We start from the raw sequence: 23884 nt of genomic DNA on the forward strand, positions 1-23884 counted from the left end.
ACAATAAATGTATCAATTAAAGGGAACTGAAAGGAAGGAACCGGCATAACATTTATTGAACACGCTATTAAGAAGCAGACACTTTTTTAGTTGCTTTATATATATGATAAATTCATGACAAATGACAAAATTTTCTAAATAATAATATATAATTCTTAATCATCTTTATTCTCTTCCTAATTCCCTCAATGATGGATGGTGTCATTTGCAATATGGTTAGCTAGAAAAGAGATAAGAGTCTTGAATCTGTGATTATTTCATTATTGGAGTTAAACTAATAAGTCTAATAAGCTATGTATTAGCAGATAATGAAAATTCTCTAATGAGAAGGCCAAATGTTTCATGAATATTGAATAAATTATGGGCTAAATAGCTAACTGTTGGCCAGGTGCGATGGCTCACACCTGTAACCCCAGCACTTTGGTAGGTGGAGGCGTGTGGAGCACTTGAGGCCAGGAGTTAGAGACCAGCCTGGCCAACATGGCAAAACCTTGTCTCTACTAAAAGTACGAAATTTAGCCAGGCTTGGTGGCGCACACCTCTAATCCCAGACACTAAGGAGGCTGAGGCACAAGAATTGCTTGAGTCTGAGAGGGGGAGGTTGCAGTGAGCCGATAATGCACGGCACCACTGCACTCCAGACCTAACTGTCTATGAACTTCAGCAGTAACAATGGGCAAGGAAACAACACTCATTCACATTTTCTTCTAAATAAAGAGTTTAAATTAGTCCCAGCTCTTGTTTTAGAATGAATTGTTTGGATGTCATACATAAAAATATAAATTAAGAGTTTTCCATTAAAAATAAAAATAAATTTGTTTACTTCTAAGTACATAAGCTCAATTAACTGTGACCTGGGATGGAATCTGGACAGCGAGGAAAAGAACTGGTACACCAATTGATCAATAGCAGTATCTGGATAAATTAAGGAAACATTTAAAGCACTGCACCCTAGTTTCATTGTTGAACTGATTGAATGCCACTTACTTTTTGTGTGTTTGTAATAACATGTCCAAACTCAAATGAAAAATAAATTAGATTGCCTCACTTCCTCATGCTTTCCCATAAGGGCAGCAACTGAACCCTTGATACAGTTAAGAGACAAAAAGGAAAAGGAAAGTGTAAATCAAAAACCTGAATGACACAAGTAAAAAGACCATATCTACATTTCCAAAGCTAGCAAATCTTGTAGCAAGAGGCCTTTGTCATTTCACAGGTATCTACTGCACAATGTGGCCATGATACTTTTCCAAGGTACCACAGTGAGCTAAGAGCCAGAATATTTTGTTAAAAATTAGTGCAAAGTTAAAGATAGTGTATAGGTCACCTGATCAGCAAGTATGCTACATTGAAAGGTTTAAAGTTGTCATTCTAACAGTAATGTGTGTGTGTGTGTGTGCGTGCGTGCGTGCAGGCTACAACAATTACAAAACACAACCGGAAGAGCAGAATTGAAAATTTAAGTTTTTCTTATTAAGATAATTCACTATACATTTTTCCAAACATATATCTCTTTGTGTAAGTTTTAAACATTTTAATAAGATTTACACAGGTGTAAGCAAATAGACCATATCTAGTTGGAAAATATTCTGGAAATAATTTGGTTGAATCTATAACCATGTACTGCATTAGAGAACATACTGTACAAGTCCCAGGCAAGTTAAGAGATTCAGGTGAGTGAAGCTTTCCTTGAAGATATGATCATGCGACACAGCAGTTACCTCTCCAACATTATTGTGTCTGCATTTAGAACAGCGCAAAAGAGGATTCTCCTTCCAAGTTTAAACAGAAACATGGCTCTGTTCTTCCTAAAAAAGATCACCTTTCAGTATATCGCTATTTTAAGAAATTCTATTAATCTCAACGCTCTTGTCTCTGGAAAATGGTGAAGAAACACTTAAAATGAAACAACTCTTCTGTGTTTCTTTTTAACCCTGACTGAATTAAACCAAATAAATACACTTCTCTTTCATGGCTGTCAGCAACCTATTGTTTTTTTTTCTTATGACTCTATTTTAGTTTCAACTAGAGACCTCGGTAAGGCAACAAATATCTGGGCCTAATATTTTCTAAATAGGTACAAAGTTTTCAGCATAGAAAGGGCCTTTTTTTCCTTTTTTTTTTTTCTCTTTTTAGTGCCATTTAAGTACACTTTACACTTTCAGTATTACTGAAAGTATACTGAAACGATCCTTTCAGTATAAGTATACTTATATACTTTCAGTAATACTCAAAGTATCCTTTCAGTAATACTGAAAACATACTTATATACTTAATTTGGTTCTGGAAAAAGAGAAGTAGCAAAGGCGGTTAGGAAAATGACAAGTGTCTATAACAGAGATAAGATATTTAATTGAGGTTTTTAGGATATTGTATCTCCCTTGTCCTATGAATACAACTTTGTTTGACTTTTGTTAATTCTCTGAGTTCTTAAGAAGGAGAAAGTAGGCCTAGTGATTCCATTTGGTGTCCTGAGTAGATTTTGTTCAATGCTACATGTATAAGTCCGCTTTTGTCAATATCAGGGAGTAGTATTTGAAATTTTGAATTATGAAAACATAAACTTGGTCTAGGCATATGTGGATGAGTGCTTTGGGGGTTTTAGTGCACTTCGCACACTGTAGTTTATCTCCCTAACGTCCAAGGCTGTCTTTTCTCTGGCTCCGGTCTCTCCAATTTGATTTGTTTTACTTCATCAATAGAAACTGTCAACTATTCTTCACCTGGTAGCTTCTTAGGACGGTTGTGTTCACTGTGCGTCTTTGCATGCTTATTCTTCCTGCTGTTGGTGCTTTTCCATTTCCTCAATTCTCTGCGCAGTTTCATGCATTCTTCATGACTGTGTAAGCTCTACCTTTTCAAAGAGCTTCTGGCAGTACTCTCCCTGAGTAGCTCACTTGTGCCAAAACAGCAAGGAGAAGTGCTCGGTTTTACTGAGTTAGTTCCCATCTTAGCACTCTCCTAGCCAGGATAAAATTTCCCAAGTGTATCTGTGATTAAATAAAAATTGGACATTTTAGCTTCCTCTTCCATTATATTTCTTCACACCGGAAGCTGTTTTTCTAGAACATAGAGTTTTCTCCTCTGTGCTTTGATTTATGCCATTGGCTCAGAATATGAGAGTATTGAGCTAACATTTATTGAGTCCTTACTATGTCCTAGGAAGAAGCCTAAAGATTTTACTGCAATCTGTCGTTTAGTCCCACAACAATGCTATGAATCAGGACTATTACATTCTCGGTAACAGATGAGGCTCACATTCCGGCATAACAAGGCTTAGAAACTTGTCTCCTAAGTTGCTAATCCATTTGTGTAAAGCACTGTATTGCCCCCTTGAGCATCACTTCAAATCCAGTGGTGTGCTATGAGGCCCAATAGAAATCGGTCATATTTTGATGAACATGGCTTAAGATTTTGATGATGTGAGTTCTTTGAAATATCCATCCCTTTTTTCTTATATCAAATATTGTACTCATCTTTCAAGTGACTCCACTTGAAATTGAGGTCACTTAATTCATAAGTGACCTCCTCAGTTTCTCTAGTGAGAATCTTGGCTCCTCGTTCCACATCCACAGTGGATTTTACTACTGTCTTACTAATCAGGGTAAGGTCCATGGACCAGCATCACATGGAGTTTGAAATGCAGACACTGACTACACACTCAACCTCCTGAATCCAAATTTTCATTTTGCTGGGAGTAAGCTGTATATGATTTATATGCATTATAAAGTTTGAAAAGCAGTGTGCTAGATACCTATTTCATTCTGTATTTAGTTTTTTGCAGTAACTCATTATTACTCCTGTTTGCCTGACACTTTCCAAACAAAAGAGCCACTATGTTATTTATAATTGTTTCACCCAAAATAACTAGCATAATACTTCCTATATGGTTGACAATCCGTACATCTTTATTAAATGTATTTATTGAACTAAGAGCAAATTCCGTAGACATTACACTTTTATGTCTCCCATAACTCATAAAAGCAATATTATTCTCCTCTAAATTATACATTCTGGTAATGTAATTATTATGTCTAATTTATATGGTACTTGCCTACTATCCAGAAGACACTTCAATGATTAATGATGAAATGAAGCATGCAGTAAATTAATCAAGATGATTATTATATTGAAGAGAGTTTTAAAAAATATTTTATTTTTAGTTTATTTAGGTAACAAACACCTGTAAGTACTTATGTGCCAGGGAGTGGCCTAAGTTCTTTACAAATATGGACTTATTCACATGCTGAACTTCGATTGCTTGGTCAAGCATAAATCTGGGTTAAATCAATGAAGGTTGATTTGTGATACCTCTTTTAATTCTAATACATGTCGTATCATATCTACTTCAGGTTGTTTTGTTGCAGATGATTAATTTACATGCTACAGTTGATATAAAATGTCAATATTTAAGCAATTTTCTTTTTTATATATAATTTCAAAATCCTTCCAAATTATTTGGAAGTAAAATTTGCTGTAAATGGTATGCTACTTCTGGTTGGTATTAAAATAGAATAACATCAGAATGTTTAACAGAAATGCATATTCCATTTCAGAACAGAAATACTATGAGAAATTCTGTCAGGTTTCAGACTATGTTATGTATATTATATGTTCTATGCATTGCTCATTTATGTAGACATGATTTTATATTCAAAGGGAGGGAAGATCCCAATCAGGTGGACATCACCAGAAGCTATAGCCTACCGCAAGTTCACGTCAGCCAGCGATGTGTGGAGTTACGGGATTGTTCTCTGGGAGGTGATGTCTTATGGAGAGAGACCATACTGGGAGATGTCCAATCAGGATGTAAGTATTTGTGGTCTATGAGTTATGAGTTCAGATGAAAAGATCAAGCTGTGCAAGGAAGTGGAACATAATGAAACCGGGTGACTGCTGGTTTGTAACACTGAAATAAAATATTTAGCAGCAATGAAACTGTTTCCAAGTCTCACAAGGATATTAACTATTCTTACAGATTTACATATTTCCCTCAAGCAAGGGTTTAGAAAAAAGACGAAAGAAACATTTGTAGTGAAAATGTAATGAAATAAGTGACCTGTAAGATAACCTCTAGATTCTAATACATGTTGAAGTTTGAAAGTCACTGCTTTACACCATTGAAAAGTACTAATGAACTAATAGTTACTTAATTTTACAGCATTTAGGATTTTACAAAAAAAAAATTACTATGATTTGAAAGGGACCATTTGACCTGTGGTATAACTAAAACCTGTATACTAATTTTGTCCATGTTCATTCATATATGTTTTTCATAGAGAACTATATAACTAAATAATAATTTCTTTATAACACTAAATTTCCTCTATCATTTAACATTTCTTTTTATTTTAACCTGCAAAGGATCTTTATATACTCTCCTTTCCTACATTTATGTTCTTTCAATCTTCCTTTATGTAATATTTTAGGCATACATAATTTCTTATTTATTTGATCAGTTGTTATCCTTTTAGGCAACTGAAAATGAGAAGTTTTCCCACTTACCTTTAAAATAACCATATTTGTGAGCCCTGTCCATGAAAACGTAAAGTAAGTGACACTTCCTGGTTCCTGAAAACTTTGCTTCTCACACAGGTAATTAAAGCTGTAGATGAGGGCTATCGACTGCCACCCCCCATGGACTGCCCAGCTGCCTTGTATCAGCTGATGCTGGACTGCTGGCAGAAAGACAGGAACAACAGACCGAAGTTTGAGCAGATAGTGAGCATTCTGGACAAGCTTATCCGGAATCCCGGCAGCCTGAAGATCATCACCAGTGCAGCAGCAAGGTGACACATTCAATTTGGTATCCTGCATTCACTCTGAAATTTGTGTTTGCTATCTCCAAGATGTTAATATTTTTGGCCCACCCCACAAATACATTATTTGAAACTTGTGTTCCACAATATTAGAGAGATGTAGTTCCCCTTTCTTTTTTAATCTTTGGAATGAATTCTCCTGCTCCTTAATGGGAATGATGAAATTCTGAGATATGTTTTAACATGTATCTTGACTCTACCTTCAGGCTTGTTTAAGTCTTTGGGAAATAGGAATACTGGTGGGGTGCGATGTCTCATGCCCGTAATCCAAGCACTTTGATGGATCACTTGAGGTCAGGAGTTCGAGACCAGCCTGGCAACATAATGAAATGCCGTTCCTACTAAAACCACAAAAATTACCCTGGTGTGGTGGCAGGAACCTGTAATCCTAGCTACTTGGGAGGCTGAGGCTGGAGAATCTGTGAACCTGGGAGGCAGATGTTGCAGTGAGCTGATATCATGCCACTGCTCTCCAGCCTGGTCAACAGAGTGAGACTCTGTCTCTAAATAAATAAAATAAATAAATATACTGATCACATACTTCTTTTCACCCTTCATGACTAAAGCAGTCCTGATTCATCTTTCATTTGAAATAATGAAAAAGAAATTATCCAAAATATTGCACTGACTAGCAACATGCAAGTTTTCCCCAGTTAATTAAACAAATGTTTGTTTAATCCATATTGCATACCAATTACTTTGCTAGACACCATTGAATATAAAACTAAGAGTAAGATAAAGCCAGTGCCCCTGGACAACACCACAAATGTTAATATTCTACAGCTATAATGTAATCCTGGATGCACAAAGTCTATTTAATTTTATGCATATTCCTCTAGGTTAAGAACCACTGAGTTCTCTCAGTGTTTAGAAGAATGTAAATTAAAGTGTATCTACAAAGTACAGTGGAAGAAAGAAGGAAGAAGAGATTAATTTTGTCAGAGGCCATATAAGAAGAAAATAAATATTAATGTATTTAGTGCCTCTCAGAGTCATTAAAGGCAAAGATATCTTGTTTAATAATTTTGATTCTCATTGCACGCATATGAAAAAAAGTTCTTTTACATTTTGATAATGCATTCTTCTACAGGCTTTTAATTTTTCTTTCTGATTTGTCACGTAAGTTAGTACATATTTTGTACTTTTAAAACGTTCCTCTTGACAGCTAGAGAGAAAAGCATTTCAGACGTATTTGGGACCTCTAGCGATATGCCTACTCAATGGCTTGGACTTGTGAGTTCAATAATATCTTGATTGGTACAATGGAGTTTTATCAGGAATTATGACTTGTGGGTTATTGTGCCTTCTTTGCATAACCAGTTGCTTCTCAATATTGATTCTCAATTGTGCCAGTTTTAGGTCTCAATAATACTATCCTGCCCTGTTGTTTCCATTGCTACAAAGCTTACTGACTAAAGCTGGCATTCAATGCATGGGAAATTCCTTGGTTTCTGCCTGAAGTTATCTGTTTGAAGATCAAGCAGGGTGTGTGTGTGTGTGTGTGAGTGAATATGTAAGTACATTACAAGTTTGATTAACCATGCCTCAGTATCATATTTTTGTTAAAAACTCAATCATATTTAATACTATATTTTAAGATGTCAAAAATCAATGCCCCTGAAATCCACAGGGAATAAAACAGCAAAATTTTAACATATAAACTTTTTTTTATCCGTTCTTCTGTCAGTGGATACCTATGTTGATTCCATATCTTGGCTATTGAGAACAATGCTGCAATGAACATGGGAATATAGATATCTCTTTGAAATACTGACTTCATTTCCTTTGGCTATATACCCAGAGTGGGATTGCTGGATCATATGGTGATTCTATTTTTAGTTTTTTGTGGAACCTTCATATTTTTTTTCCATATGGCTGTCCCAATTTACATTTCCTTACTTGCCAATGTTCCCTTTCTCCACATCTTCACTAACAGTTGTTATCTTTGGACTTTTTGATAATAGCCATCGTAACAAGTGTGAAGTGATAGATCATTGTGATTTTGATTTTCATTTCTCTAATGATTAGCAATGTTGACCACCTTTACATAAACCTGTTGGCCATTTGTCTTCCTCAGAAAAAAATGTCAATCAGGTCCTTTGCCCATTTTTAATAGGGGTATTATTATTTTTGCTATCAAGTTATATGAGTTCCTTATATACATTGGATATTAGCCATCTATGAGATATATTGATTGTAAACATTTTCTCTTCTTCTGTGGATTGCCTTTCATTTTCTTGTTTTCTTTACTGTGCAGAAAATTTTTAGTTTGATATAATCCTCCTTGTTTAATTTGGCTTTGGTTCGTATGATTTTGGTGTCATCTCTACAAAATTGTTGCTAAGACCAGTGTCATAGAACTTTCTTCCTGAGTTTGCTTCTAGAAGCTTTACAGTATTAGGTCTTCAGTTTACCCATTTTGTGTTGATTATATTGAGTGCACATTACCCAGTTTTTACATAATAGTTGAAAAAGTTAAGTAGGAGAATCATAAATAAGATCTTAATATCAGTATATAAAAATCATAGATTATTTATTGAAAATAACACTTAGGAATCACTACGATTGAATCTAGTAATAAGTCCTTAAATAAAACTACCCGTAACTTATTCCATAAGGATAAATCTCCATCCCAAACTTCACAGAGACTGTGTAGACTCTTAGAAATTCACCTGACAGTTTAACAACTAACAGGATGACAAACCTGTCCTTCCCTGGGCCATGTGGTCCTCATTTTGTACTCTGAAGCCATTTATTTTGATCTTTACAGCGTAGATAGTAATCACAGGAAAAAAAAAAAAGGCTTTACCTATCATAAAAACATTCAAACCATTTTCAAAGTGAACTCATGTAATATAATGTAATGTAAGGATATCTAATACCAGTTTCATAGAGAAAAGTACTCTTACTATCAGATCATAATATGTGAGGCTATGTCCTAGCATCCAAATTTTAACATACTTTCATTAATTCACTTTTCCACTCTTATTGAAATATATCAAATGCTTTTTCCTTACATATTTTTCTTTAATACATGAACAAGTTTGATGTATTTTGTCATAAAATATGATTTTAGAAAAAAAATCAATATTTTCTATGAAAAGACAACCATCTTAATGTACAGCATATAAACATTTTGGCAGTTACATTTATATTTTTACTTATTACCATCAAAATGCACAATGGGTTAGATTTTGTCATAATGCATTTATTATTGACAACCTCACACTACTATATGCAACTATGTCGAGAATGTTTTTTCTCTTTAGAAAATTTGCTTTCCTCCTTTTGACAATGATTATTTCATCCTTTTCATAACTGATTAAAATGACCCACTTCTTTAATTTTTAGTGATGTCCCTGCCAAATGCTTTATTGAGAAAATAAGCCATTAGATGGGGACTTCCCACAGCAAAACAGAAATGTATTGGCACCTGCACCTACCCAAATTGTCCTTCTTTCCTCTAATTATAAAAGAAAGTGTCCCTCTATTTGTCAGAGGCTAATCCTCTACTCTCCCTCTCTCCCTGTCTCCCTCTCTCTCTTCTACATATCCAGGCTCTTTCTTTATGTAGGATCATTGCCACAAACATATGTTCTATTATATTCTTCCTCGTTATCTTATTCTTATCACCAGGGGATCCTGTTACACATACAAGTATCCAGGTCTATCCCAAGAATCTCCAGGAAAAGAGAATGGAGTTTGGAAACTTTATAAAAACTTTAGGTGATTTTTTTTTCTCATCTGGAAAATTTAGGAGATATTGCTTGTCAGTATTACCCCTGCTGGCCCCACATCTCTGCCAACTACTTCCCTACTTCTCTAACGCTCTTCACAGCCAAACTTCTCAAATAATGGACACACAGACACAAAGTCAATATTCTGAAAATTTATCAATTTTCTCCCCCGACCTGATCCTTCCACTGCTTAATTAACTGCATACACCAGCAGCTACCCATTCACCTAACCAGGAATTGGAGCAACTCTTGGGACCTCTTTCTTGCCCTCCACACTGTGATCATCTGGATCAATGAGATCTATCTCTACCCCTTTTCACTGAAAACGTTTTCCTCATGGCTGTTTCATCTTCTGACCTGGACCACTGCAATAGGCTCCTAACTTGTCCCCTGCTTTGATTGCTGTCGAACTCCAAACATTTTTTTGCACAGCCTCCAGAATCTTCTTATCAAAACATATATGATATAGTTTTAGCCACTTGTTTATAATCAATGTTGAATTCATGTTACATTTATGAAAAATTCTAGTCTCCTTTTGATTGTTTAAAAAGCCCTGCTGGCTGAGTGGAGTGGCTCGAAACTGCCACACTAGCTACACAGGAGACTGAGGCTAGAGGACAACTTGTGGCTAGGAGTTGGAGACCAGTCTGGGTGTCTCCAACACCAGACTGGTCTCCAGACTGGGTGCAAGACCCCCATCTCTACAAATTTTTTTTTAAATGGGCCGGGCATAGTGGTGTTTGCCAATGGTCCTAGCTACTCAGGAGGCTGTGGCAGAAGGATTGCCTAAGCCCAGTAGTTTGAGGTTACAGTGAGCAATGATAGCAACACTGCACTCAGCCTGGGTGACAAAGCAAGACCCTGCCTCTTGAAAAAAATGTATAAATTAATTTAAAATAAAATTTTGAAAAGTCTTGCTTCTCCAACGTTATTTATTTTATTCAAGTAAAATTTATTCACCAACTATTTTTATATAATACAATGAGATGACCTTATACACAATAATACCTTAATTGTGTATTTTAAAATAAATAGTGTTTTCTGCCCCTCTTTATTATATACCAGTCTCCTATGTGCAAGGGATAGACTCTGAAGAAAAATAAAGAGGAAAAATATGATCCCTGCCCTCCTGAAGCATACATGATAGAAGATGCACAGTAAACAACAGACAAGTACAGACCAGAGGAGGGAAATCGGTAAATGGCCGTGATGGGCAATAAGGAGTAGCTGGGAAAGAGTCTGAGGAGTTGATGTTTGAGACCTGCAGGAAGGGAGTGAGCCAACTGTGTAAGCTCCCCCTCACCAAAAAGAATATTCTTGGCGCAGGATTAAAGAAAATGCAAAAGTCTTGAGATGAGAAAGGGTTTGGAGAGTTCTAGGAAGTGGCAGAGAAGAATGTGACTGAAGGGAGTCTGTCATGAACCTAAGGAGGTAAACAGAAGCCAGAGCACTTGAGGCTACACAGGCCATGGTGAGGACTTTGAAATATTTTTCAAATGCATGAGGAATTCATTAGGCATTTGGACTAGAGAAGTAAGATGATTTGATTTATATGGCTGCTTTGTAGAAAGAGGAGCAAAAGTTATGAGGAGGTGGGGGTCATTTTAACCCTTCGACTTGTGCCACCTTCACCTAAACAATACTCTAACCTCAGTGGCCACTTCTAGTTCCTTCAGAAAGCAAAAGCATTTCAGAAGATTGTAGCATATGCTGTTTGCCTTGTCTCAGATTCTCCTTTGCACCTTTCTTCCTTAAGGAAGCAACTTACACATCATGTATGTATTGACTCATTCTGTGGCAGCACCAGAGAAATAAAGTGTAACGTCATTATTCTTTTACAGAGCACCATATTCTCATTCTTCATCAGTATTTTAATTCTGTTTTCTGTGTTTGCGTGTGTTCTTTTAACTCCATTTTAATTCTTTTAAATCCACTTTCTCAATAAACTCTAAGCCCTGTGAGAGCACACACCATGCTTCGCTTGTATTGCCAGTGCAGATTGATAATGTGTGCTCAATAAATATCTCCTAAATATCTAATAAATATTTGCTGACATCATTAGTAAATTTCCATTTCAAAAGATGCAATTTGTAGAAAAAATTCCAGTGTTTTTCTGTTCTCCGAACAGATTTTTTTATAGATATTGATCATATGGTAAAAGCCTAAAGCTGTTCTCCTAAGCAAAATTGTACATGTGTACCTTTCTGTCAACTCAAGTCCAGAAATACACTCCTAAAAATATAATAGGAGACTTCAAAACTGAATTCGTGGCTGGTACAAAGCACTCAAGTTTCTGAATGATGTAGTTACTAAGATCAGTGCATAGAACTGTGTTTATACATGTACCCTGTAGTGTCCTTTAAGAAAAACAACATCATTCTGATAGAAATGATGTTTCTTCAGTCTTTCTGGATTTAGTAAGTTTTATGGTCAAATTTTAACTTTTTCTTGGTGACTGAGTACCTTTTGAAACTAATTGTTTGAATTTAAAAACGTTGTTGCATATACTGCAATAGAAGTCTTTTTATAATGCATCATTTCACTTTTCAGCCTTCATTAGAGTTGATGATTTATAGCAGTATCATTCTCAAAGAATCTTCCACCGAGAGTGTCTCTTTGAATATAATCACTGAAGTGGGGAAGGTGGAAAAACTGATGGTCAGGGTGGGCCAGATCAAACAATTACTTAGATGCTGCAAGGGTGATGATAATGGAAGGAAAGTTATATTAAACTTTGTGTTATGCTTGTTTCCTAGTCATTGATTAATTTTTTTCTAAAAGTAGAGTCAATCATAAGAGATGTGAGAGTTTTAAGTTTTGATTGTACATCAGTACAAGGCTACAGATGTTTATTCAACAATAACCTTGTGAGACACTATGTTAGGTCCTGTGATGATTATATAGATAACAGACATAGCTTCCACCCTCAACAGCTTAAATGTGGAAGAAAAAAGAATATTCAGAAAACTATAATACCCCTCAGAAAATGTAATTATTAGAGCAAAAATAAACAGAGTTCGGGAACCCTGAGGGGAGGTGAGTTTACTTTTATATTTGGAGTTTTCTGGCATTTGTATGTAAAGGGGACTTTCAGATAGTGGATGAAATTTCTACAGGCAGGTAACAGGAAAATAGGTTGGGGGAACACTACAGAAAAGGGAAGACACACAAATGGGTAGGATGCTTCCAAATCACATCGCATAATGCAGTTTTGCTAGACTATAGGATAAAAAAAGGAAATTATGGGGAAAAAGCCTGATAGATCAGGGATCCTCAGCCCCTGTGCCACGGACTGATACCAGGCTGTGGCCTGTTAGGAACCAAGTGGCAAAGCAGAAGGCGAATGGCGGGCTGGCGAGCCTTACCGCCTGAGCTCTACCTCCTGTCAGATCAGCAGAGGCATTAGATTCTCACAGCAGTGCAAACCCTCTTGTGAACTGCACACGCGAGGAGTCTAGGTTGTACACTCCTTATGATAATCTAATGCCTGATGATCTGGGGCAGAATGGTTTCATACTGAAACCATCCCCCACCACACCCGCATTCGTGGAAAGATTGTCTTCCATGAAACTGGCCTCTGGTGCCAAACAGGTTGGGGACCACTGCGATAGCTGATTCACCAGGTCATGGAAGACTAAATGTCATTTCTAAACATTTGGGCTTTTATCCATAAGGAAAGGGGAGACATTGAAGTTACTTAAGTGATATGTTGCACTGTGTGTAGGGAATAGTTCTTTGGCAGCTACTTCTGGAAAGGGCTGGAGGTGACGGGATTTATATGAGAGAATTAGGATTTCAATAGTCTGAGAAAAGGATCTGCTATGGTAGAGCAGCGAAAATAGACAGTGTGTGAATTCAAAATGTTTTATTAAAGTGAATTCTATAGGACATAGTGACTGAGATGCACAGAGTGACAGAGAAGGTATCAAATAATTCTTCCACGTTCTGAATGTACAGCCTTCTCATTGACAGTGGTAGAAGAACAGAAGGAAGAACAGGTCTGCCATGCAGATAAGCGTTCTTGGAAATAGTCAAGAAACTAATTTAAATGTTTGTATGCCTCCTGTTTCCATTGTATGTAACAAGGTGTAGTGGCAGCCAATCCAGATTTTAGGCACCTTGTAAGGGGCTGTGGAGCCAGTCAGTGACAGGAAATGGCAATATGGAAGGAAAACAAATATGAAACATTCATTAATATCTCAGAATGTGAACTCACTACATTGACTTCCACCAATAGAGAAAGAAAATTCCCTTTATTTTGAGCTTTGGAGAGCAGTACGAGTTATATCACAGAAGAATGTGAAGCGGTAGGTAGAAAAGAGGAACAATCAGGGTGATAGGATGAGGTCCGACTACTGCAGAAAACCACAGTGCAAGCCGCTTCCAAAAAGTGGATACACATTGTGTTATCAAAAGCTGAAAAAGGGAAGGAAAAACAAAAACTGAGGGAAAAGACTTCCAGTTAAAAAGTAGAAGGATTTATAATCCTTTGGGTATATACCCAGTAATGGGATTGCTGGGTCAAATGACATTTCTGGTTCTATATCCTTGAGGAATCGCCACACTGTCTTCCACAGTGGTTGAACTAATATGCACTCCCACCAACAGTGTAAAAGCGTTCCTATTTCTCTGCATCTTCGCTGACATCTGTTATTTCTAGACTTTTTAATGATCGACATTCTAACTGGCGTGCACACATATGTTTATTGCAGTACTATTTACAATAGCAAAAACCTGGAACCAACCCAAATGCCCATCAATGATAGAATAAATAAAGAAAATGTGGCACATATACACCATGGAATACTATGCAGCCTTAAAAAATGAGTTCATGTCCCTTGCAGGGACAGGGATGAAGCGGGAGACCGTTGTTCTCAGCAAACTAACACAGGAACAGAAAACCAAACACTGCATGTTCTCACTCATAAGTGGTAGTTGAACAATGAGAACACATGGACACAGGGAGATGAGCATCACACACCAGGGCCTATCAGATGGTCAGGGGCAAGGGAAGGGATAGCATTAGGACAAATACCTAATGCATGTGGAGCTTCAAACCTAGATGATGGATTGATAGGTGCAGCAAACCACCATGTCATATGTGTACCTGTGTAACAAACCTGAAGGTTCAGCACATGTGTCCCAGAACTTAAAGTTAAAAAAAAAAAAAAAGAAGAAGAAGAAGGAACATTGAGGTATTAAGATAACTATTTTGAATTTTGGAATAATATATATGACATTGTGAGAGACCTAATTATAAAATTGGATAATGAAAAAGACAAGGCAAAAAAAGAAGAAGATGTGCATAAAAGAATGAAAAAAGAGCTCTCCTCTCTTTCTTTAAGAATCAAAAAAACTTTCTTCTTTCTTCTCGTTCTCCCTTTCTGTCTCTCTTTCCTTCTCTTTCTTTCTTTTTCTTTCTTTCCTTTCTCTCTGTCTCTCTTTCTCTCTTTCTTTCTTTCTTTTTCTTTTCTATCTCTCTCTCTTTCTTTTCTGTTTTTTTTTTCTTTTTTTTTTTGACAGTTTCACTCTTGTCGCCCAGGCTGGCATGCAATGGTGTGACCCTCGCCTCCCAGATTCAGGCGATTTTCCTGCCTCAGCCTCCCGAGTATCTGGAATTATAGGCACTCCCCACCTTGCCTGACTAATGTTTGTATTCTTAGTGGAGACGGGGTTTCACTATGTTGACCAGGCTGGTCTTGAGCTCCTGACCTCAGGTGATCCACCTGCCTTGGCCTTTCAAATTGCTGAGATTACAGGCACCAGCCACCATGCCCGGTCCAAAGGAATGTTGCTTAAAGATGTTCTTGATAGAAAATGCCACTATGAAAATAAATAGAAAATAGTCTTAAAATAAAAAATATTCTTTAACTTCCAACACATTATTTTGTACATATAAGTGAAATACACATTTATTTTTTGAAAACGTATTGTGAAAGATTATTTTTATAATATAACTTATAGATTTAAATAAATTTATTCACTTATTTTTATAAATGAAGCTAAATTAAAAGTTAAGACTAATAACAGAAAAATAAGAGTGAGTTTCTACTCAAGTAGTAAGATACCCTTTTTATTTTTGAAACTACAAGATTTTTATCATTGACCATATTAATTTTGAAGAGATGTGTGTGTGTGTGTGTGTGTGCATATGTGTGTAAAATGAAATAGAGAAATAATTTCTTAAGTTCACAGAATTTCCACTAGCCAGGCTATTGAATTCTTCTATACTATTGTAAATTGATAAAATTCAAATTCTTGACACAAAAAAATTAGATAATACATTCAATATATTTAGAACAAGGTTTTAAATGGAAGGCAACAAAATTCATGACACAAAGACTTAAGCAATATATTTAATAATATTTAGAACAAGGTTCTGCATACCCAATTATATTTAGTTAATTTAATTGAAATGCTTTTAGATATATTGTTTCATTGCATTGATCACTAACTTTGAAGGGATTTATTTTTATTAACTTGCAGCATAGAGAGGAGTAAAAATAAACAATACTCATATTTTTCCCAGTTAATAAAATAAGCAAGTATTAGTAAAAAGTTTCTGATCTTTAAGTGTACATAATAGAATTCTTTTTGAGAATAACTGCTGTTTTGACAAATACCATATCCTTCAAGATAAATCTAACAACCAAAAAACAATCTGCCTTTATTCCTCAAAATGACTTTGACCTCAAATTCTGAAACTGACAGGGTGACTTTCCTCAGTGAACAAATATGATGCAGAACCTTTTAGAGGGAAACAAATATGCCGAATACCCAAGTGATCTCTCTGTCTCTCTCTTTTTTAATCTTAAAATCAAAGCAGCTAATTTTACCACAGGGAGGAATTAAACCAGATGTAACGGCTATAACTTCAAAGATTTTTGTCCTTAAGGCCTAGAGATAATTAAAATAAATACAATGACTTTATTTCTCCTTAACGTGTCATTTATGTACTAGGTTCCTGTTGGGAACTGTATAGATTCAAAATTATTTTTAGTTACTGATGACAAATTAAATTCATTTTATCGTATCTGGATTTTTAATTTTAGTGATAAAGATCAAGGTCATCAGCAATCAACATTAAAATAAATTGACAAATATAAGATCTTCCCCCTGAAATACAATGGGGAAACATTTGAAATTTTTTTAAAAAGTTATAAAATGTACTGAAAAAATATATTACTATTCTCAAACAATAATAAATTCAGATATAATTATTAGTATTTTGGCTTTAAAAAGTTACTTTTTAGATTTAATGTATTTCCTGAAACTATCCACAGCAAATAAAAAATAATTATAATGTTACAGTACGCATCTTGAATATGATTACCTCCTTCTAGACGTAATAGCCATGTACTTATTCATTCAAGAAATGTGTATTAGTTATTATTTTTGATGTTTGAGGAGTAAATCTCTTTGCAAATCAAAAGGAGTCTATTAAGTCAGAAATGGATAACTAGTGAGTCAGAATTCTAAGATAGCATTGAAATAAGGTTATTATCCGAAGATATTCCTGGGATTGGCAGTTGTTTGTTGAGATTTTTCCCCAGTATCTGGTGCTAATTTTTATGCACCTATTTACAGCTAAAATAGGAGTTGATGGGAAGAAACTATATGTGTACCTCTCTAATGCAACAGTATGAAAACCCATGAAAGAATAATTCACAAATCTTAATAGAAGGAGGGAGAAAGAAAGGGAAGAAAGTTATTTTTCACTTCCCCTGAGCAAACATGTAATTTCCATGATTTCTTTTTAATGACTGCGGTCTGCAGCCAGTAGGTACTGATTTATGAAAAGCTGTAAAAGATCAGGTGGAGCTCTGTAGGACATCGTTTACAGCTGCATGGATTGAAACCTATCTAATTTGTCTAGTAAAAGTGTGAGCTCATGGTGCACATCACCCAGCCTATAAATTTCCCCTTCAGACCCAATGTCTGGGGCTGGGGCTGAAAAAACGCCAATGCCTGCAGCTGCTCAAAGGCCCAGATTCCCTTGGTGCGCATGAAGAGACATCACAGGCTCTTCACAGTGAGAGACAAATTCCTATCCATTGATAAACTCTCCAGATGTCCTCTCTGAGGAGGAAAGGAACCAATTTTTATTTGAAATCCCCAGAGAAATCCTGGAAGTGGAAAAATGATACTTTGCAGGGCTGGTTATTCTGAGGTCACTGGCATTAAAATTAGGTCATTTTTTTTTTTGTCTTGGATGTACTTTGATCCAAGTCATAAGCAGACAAACTCAGTTGGGGTCACTAATCCTTAATCCACACGTCCTGTTCTATTTCAATTTGTTTATACTAATTTTCTCTAAACTCTTGTTGAGTCTGGCTAAAGGGTTGAGTGTAAAAGTACAAACTATTTTGAACTGAGAAGAAAGAATTCTGCATTTTGCTATTAGGCACACTTCATAAATATTCTGAATAAATGTCCTGGGGTTTGATTCTTCATACCCACAAACCCATAAATAAAAAAGTATTACTATTCATAGGACTAAAACTTGACATAAGGTTCTGTGCTCCAGCTACTGTAGACAGGGAAACTGTGGTGCATGCACACGCATGCCTGTAGATAGTTTAATGTCTCGTCTCATTCTAGGTTTCACATCATTTTTCTTATAAAATCTTCTCACACCTGATTTAATGCTATTCTTATCCATTTTTTAGTGGTTCAGTGACTTATCCAATGAGTCTAATGTAATATCTAATGCTTGCTAGTGACAGAGGCTATTTCACTCATGATAGCTATGCTGAAAAAACCCAAGAATATTGTGTAGATTTTGACACCTGGATTGTATATCTGTAATTCCTGAAGTTCTTAGGTAAACAACAAAAACACAAAATTTTCAATTATAAAAATAAGCGATTTTTCTTTCTCAGATGAGTAATTTAAAAAATCATAGAAAGTTGCTTGCATATATGTTTCAGAAGAAAGTAACATATGAAATGTTATATTTATATTTTATAGTTTTCCAGATATTGCTAAAGGAAAAAAGTAATATTTATATAATAATGCCTAATCTTTTTTAGATAATCTCTGAGAGTTAGTAAAACTAAACTGTATCATAGAAATAGAAATTATATAGAAATTATACAGAAGCTGAAACTTTTCCAATGAAAGAAAGTTTATAATTATACAATTTTCAATGTATAATTTGAACTTGCGAAATAAAAGGATTGAAGTAGTTGAGTTTAGTCTAATGGACAGAAGGTTGAAGAATCCTTCATTTTCAACTGCCCTCCACTACACAAATGACCATCACAGGGAAGGGACTATTAATCTATATTTTCCACAGAGTATGAAAATAGAGTCAGAACCAATGTTACAATTTTTTTTTTCTGAAACTCAGGGTTAAAACTGCACTAAAATGTGACCATTTTTATCAAATACATTTAATGCATCCCTGTAAAAACCCAGATAGTGAATTCACAAACTTCTCATATGTTCCAAGTAATAACATGTAGGTGTAGGGCACTATCTAAAATTGTCTGGGCTCACATCAACTTTACACTTGAGCAGGCCTGTTGTGCATAAGGGAGTAAGTTGAAGAATATCACCAGAAGTGGTAGAAACCTCTCAATCAAAAGACCTATTTAGGTGTGAGCAGAGCTGGCACAGATTTTCTTCACAGATTTTCTCATTTAGAACAGGAGCTTTTACCACATATCCTAGATGGTAATCAATGATTGCTACTCATATGTAAAACATAATACAGTTTTATTTCATGTATATTGTTCATTTTGCTATTATTCCGTGCTATTTCTAAAGATATTGAAATTAGCCCCTTAGAGACCTAAATTTATTTCTAAAATAAGGATAAATGCATATCGATATATTATTTATTTTGGCATCTTCTCACCACAAATTCTAAACTTTGAATTTAAGCACTTCAAATGATGGACTTCACTTAGACAAATCTTTCAAGTACATAAGAAAAATATGAAGTTGTAGTTTTAATATTCCTAATTTTGGAGATTTTTAATGAAAGATTCTGAATAACTAAAATGGCAAAAAGTCAAAATGTACCCTCTTAATTATTCAATAAAGATTAGGCTATGATATATACAGTTTTAATATTAATACTATATTTTATTACAATAACGAAAAAAATCACAGACAGCAGAATAGCACTTCTGTTTTCAAGCATTTGCTGTGGAATGTTTGTCAGGTTGTAAAAGTTATTGACTATTCTAATGAAGCCCCTAATAATGGCTACTTTCCAGGATTGTTATACTATTATGTACATAATATTATATATGACTAAATTTCTAGCTACTTAAAATTGTGGTTAACAAGATCATTGCATTCCCAGCATTATATATAAACTGATATTTACTCTGCTATTTTCTTTTTGAAGTTTTCAGAAGTTTAACCATTTCACCAAAAGTGTTACCTTAGGTAAGAATAATGAAGAGCTAACAGATAGTGCTTATTATGTGCCAGCACTGTTCTAAGTGCTACCTACATATGCTCATTTAATCTTCATTGGTGTGAAATCGATATCCTCACCATCATCCCCATTTTACAGATGAAGAAACAGACAAGAAACTCATCAAGGTCACACAAATAGTATGTGGTATACCTGGGATTCAACTCAGGCCTTATGGTTCCAGTATCTGTGTACTAAACTTCAGGGCATGTAAACATTGAATGTGCCACATGATGGAATCATAAATTGTTGAAGAAAAAAACAGGGAAATGCAATATGAACAAAGTTTTACCTAAATGGCACAGTGTAGCAGTCAAGAATATGGGCTGTGGAATAGAATAATGTGGGTCTAAATGCCAGCTCTGCCTCTTTTGCCTGAGGAAACTCAGATTTGTAACTTAATGTGATTTAGTTTCAGCTTCTTTATCTGTCTTAGGGGATAGCATCAGTGCCTAACAGATGCTGTAAAGATTAAGGTCCTTCGTGTCTGTGTAATATTCTTAGCATCATGCCTGCCACATTGAGTGCACATGAACGTTCGATACAATATGAAAACAAGGGCCTTCAAAACTTATTTCTGTTGTTGTTATTATTCATCCAAAACTAAAGGCTTTTATAACTGCCTTGTGCCCAAGCTCCCTTCCTTAAGAAAAAAGAAGAGATAAGTCAATAAATTGTTCACCTCGTGACTGGTTCCAGTCTTATAAGTCAAAGGACAATTAAAGAGGCCACTAAGAGCTAAAAAAAAGGTGGGGGGGGGACATACCAAAGACATTTCACCAACTGATTGCTTATTTTGACTCTTCAGGGAGGCAAACATTGTCTCCTTCGTTTCCTTTATGCCTCTTCCATTCCATTGATTTACCAGGTCTTGCGGGCATTCATAGATAGATGGGTAAGCCTGTATTTATATATAAAAAAAATCCTGCATGGAAGGAAGTCCTTTTTCTTTTTCTCTTTCTTTTTGAGATGGAGTTTCACTCCTGTTGCCCAGGCTGGAGTGCAATGGCGCGATCTCAGCTCACCACAACCTTCGCCTCCCAGGTTCAAGCGATTCTCCTGCTTCAGCATCCCGAGTAGCTGGGATTACAGGCATGTGCCACCACGGTTAATTTGGTATTTTTAGTAGAGATGGAGTTTCTCCATGTTGGTGAGGCTGGCCTCGAACTCCTAAACTCAGGTGATCAGCCGGCCTCGACCTCCTAAAGTTCTGGTATTACAGGAGTGAGCCACCGCGCCTGGCCCTTTTTCTTAATGCTGATTGTATTGTGCAATATAAATCACAATTACAATCCCTCTCTGAGTCTCTGTGTGTGTATGTGTGAACTTCCTTTGGTGTCAAATACGCAAGAATGTTTTTTCTTGTCAGTCATCTACTTTTTTCTATTACTTTTTATTTTTATTTTTAATCACATGCACCATTATTTAACTCTGTGTTGAGTTTATGTCCTGCTGTAGGTGTACCCTAGATTGTTCAAGCCATTCTTTAGACAGCCACCTGCACAATGTCTAACAAACAAACATCCAGTGGGAAATATTTAAAATATTCAAACTGAATCCATCATCAAAGCAGACAGCAAAGAATTCAGTGTGTCCTCCCTACTGCAACTGTATCCTAAATTACTACCATTTTTGCTAGTGATTAAACCAATTAAATGATAATAAAATATGTATGGATATATTTATGTCTTTCACTGGCAAATTTTCAGTGATTTAAAAAGCACTTGTGGATGGAGAAGGGGAGAACTTAGACAAGATGATTACACGGCGTTCCTCCAAGCTGCCAGCTTGAACAGATGAAGCTTTCATGGCAGATAAATTCCACAAATGAACAGGAACACCATATGAAGTCTGGAAGTTCCTGCTGATGTTAGTGTCAAATTTTGACACACAGCAACTCTGCTGACTCCTGATCTGTCTCCCGTTGGTGTTTTTTTTTTTTCTTGCAGGCCATCAAACCTTCTTCTGGACCAAAGCAATGTGGATATCACTACCTTCCGCACAACAGGTGACTGGCTTAATGGTGTCCGGACAGCACATTGCAAGGAAATCTTCACAGGCGTGGAGTACAGTTCTTGTGACACAATAGCCAAGATTTCCACAGAGTAAGGAAAAAAAATTCGTTAAGAAGAATGAATGATTCTTTTGAACTTTCTGCTGAATATTCATGTCTTGGCTTGACATGTTATAAATATTAGTGGTAGATCTGAGGTACTATCTCCTGGATTTGCTAATCAGGGCCCTGGGTCTCCTTGTGGCCCACAGCTTCTGGATTGATACATATTGATGTGTCTTCCTCCCTCAAGATAGGGCCAAGGATCAGTGTGTTTAGATAGACCAGATATGACCTACAGATCAACCAACAGATTCACACCCATAACCACACTGCAGACCCAAGACCCTAATTTAAAACATTAGCAGACATAGATTGATGATTATTATATTTCTGCATTTTGTGATTTTTCTGTTATTTTACTAAAGCTTAACATCTGTGAATAAGGAAAATTGAGAACCAAGTGGATAATCTGGTGTACAAGGAAAGGTATTAAAGTCTAAAACTAGTTTTCATTGTTGCTAAATAAACATAACATCATGTATTCATCATTGTCTACTCTGTGAAGGATATCATGCTAGAAAATGAAGTTATAATTAGGTTTAAGATAGAATTTTTGAGTTTTCCTCAAAAGGCTTATTGCCAGATGAGAAAGAAAATATGCATCATATATTAATATTAGTTGATAGTTTTATGTGTTAAAAGCCAGTAATAATCAAGTATAATATGCTATATTTTGTGGACAATAATCTTTTGGTAACAGGAATCTATTGATATGAGAAACACATGGACTCAAGGAAAGGGTATATATAAAGAATCAAGTGAATCCAGAGAATAGTTAAAAATTTGGTTCTTATTCACAAAGTAGGGTGTTTTGGAATTGATAAATTAAGAGTTGGAAGTCACATTCTTCATCTCTCTGTGATGGAGAACCAATTTACTTCACTTCCTAATGTGACTGCTTCAATTTTTCTTTTTCTGCACAGTGACGTTTTCTGGATTCCCATGCACATAGCTAAAACCTGCCCTTCTCAACTGTTGGTCATAGAGCCTTCTAGTGCTATTCAACTGACCAGGGTCCAACTCCCCTAATTCTAAGTTCCCAGGAGAGAAAGTAGGACTGGCTCAGTCCCTCTTGTGCATTGGCACCTCCAAAGTCATATGTGTGCTAGTATCTAGTCATTTACCTGCACAAGCAGTAGAATGAGGTAGTATGAACTTGGCTGTAGGGGCCCTTTCCTGAAGATAAGATAGAGTACTGTCCCAAAGAAAGAGGTGTGTACTGGATAGATACACCAAAAATTGTCCAGAATGCTGTAGCTTGCATGGTCTATTGGGAAACTGTGTTCATCTTTGTGTCAGTCTTCCTTTGATCTTTGTTAAATTAAATAAACCCTTTAGTCCCCCAAGTTTCTTTAAGTATTATCATCTCCCAATAATATTTAAATATTTAAATATTATAGAATATATAAAGACTTTCATTGCCACCCTGTCAGTCATTCAGCATCACTGTGAAAAATGACAGATTAGATGCCAAAAAGGAATGTGCCATGTAATTAATAGATATAAGTGCCCAACAAACAAATAAATAAGTTTATAATTTTTGGTGCAACATTACAGTCAGAAGGACATAAAGCCACAGAAGACTTACAGGAAGAGTTTATTACTATTAAAGAAGAGGACTCGTTCTAAAAAAATAAACTTACTCTAGTCTATTTAACATGCACCAACACTCCTGTTCAAAGTGGAATGTGGTGTTTATTGAATAGACTTCTGACCCAATCGACAGTACACTTTGGGTTTCCATGGTACGTATTTTGGTCAGATACAGTCTCAGGATATA

The 23884-nt window shown here is 35.8% G+C and overlaps 1 protein-coding gene across 3 annotated transcripts in view; it reads left to right on the top strand.

Moving 5' to 3' along the window:
* The window catches only part of EPHA3 (EPH receptor A3), a 358475-nt gene that overhangs the window by 327030 nt on the left and 7561 nt on the right, over window positions 1-23884 (top strand). For 2 of the 3 annotated variants that reach the window (XM_009198517.4, XM_003893817.3), the window contains exons 14-16: window positions 4660-4809; window positions 5596-5789; window positions 21938-22093. In XM_009198517.4, coding sequence (XP_009196781.1) covers window positions 4660-4809; window positions 5596-5789; window positions 21938-22093 — 500 coding nt within the window. Of the gene's footprint in view, window positions 1-4659; window positions 4810-5595; window positions 6175-21937; window positions 22094-23884 lie in introns of those variants that run through there. The other variant, XM_021933950.2, reaches the window with a different exon arrangement.

Source organism: Papio anubis, chromosome 2 (genome assembly GCF_008728515.1).
Source record: "Papio anubis isolate 15944 chromosome 2, Panubis1.0, whole genome shotgun sequence".
In the NCBI taxonomy this organism is placed as follows: domain Eukaryota; kingdom Metazoa; phylum Chordata; class Mammalia; order Primates; family Cercopithecidae; genus Papio; species Papio anubis.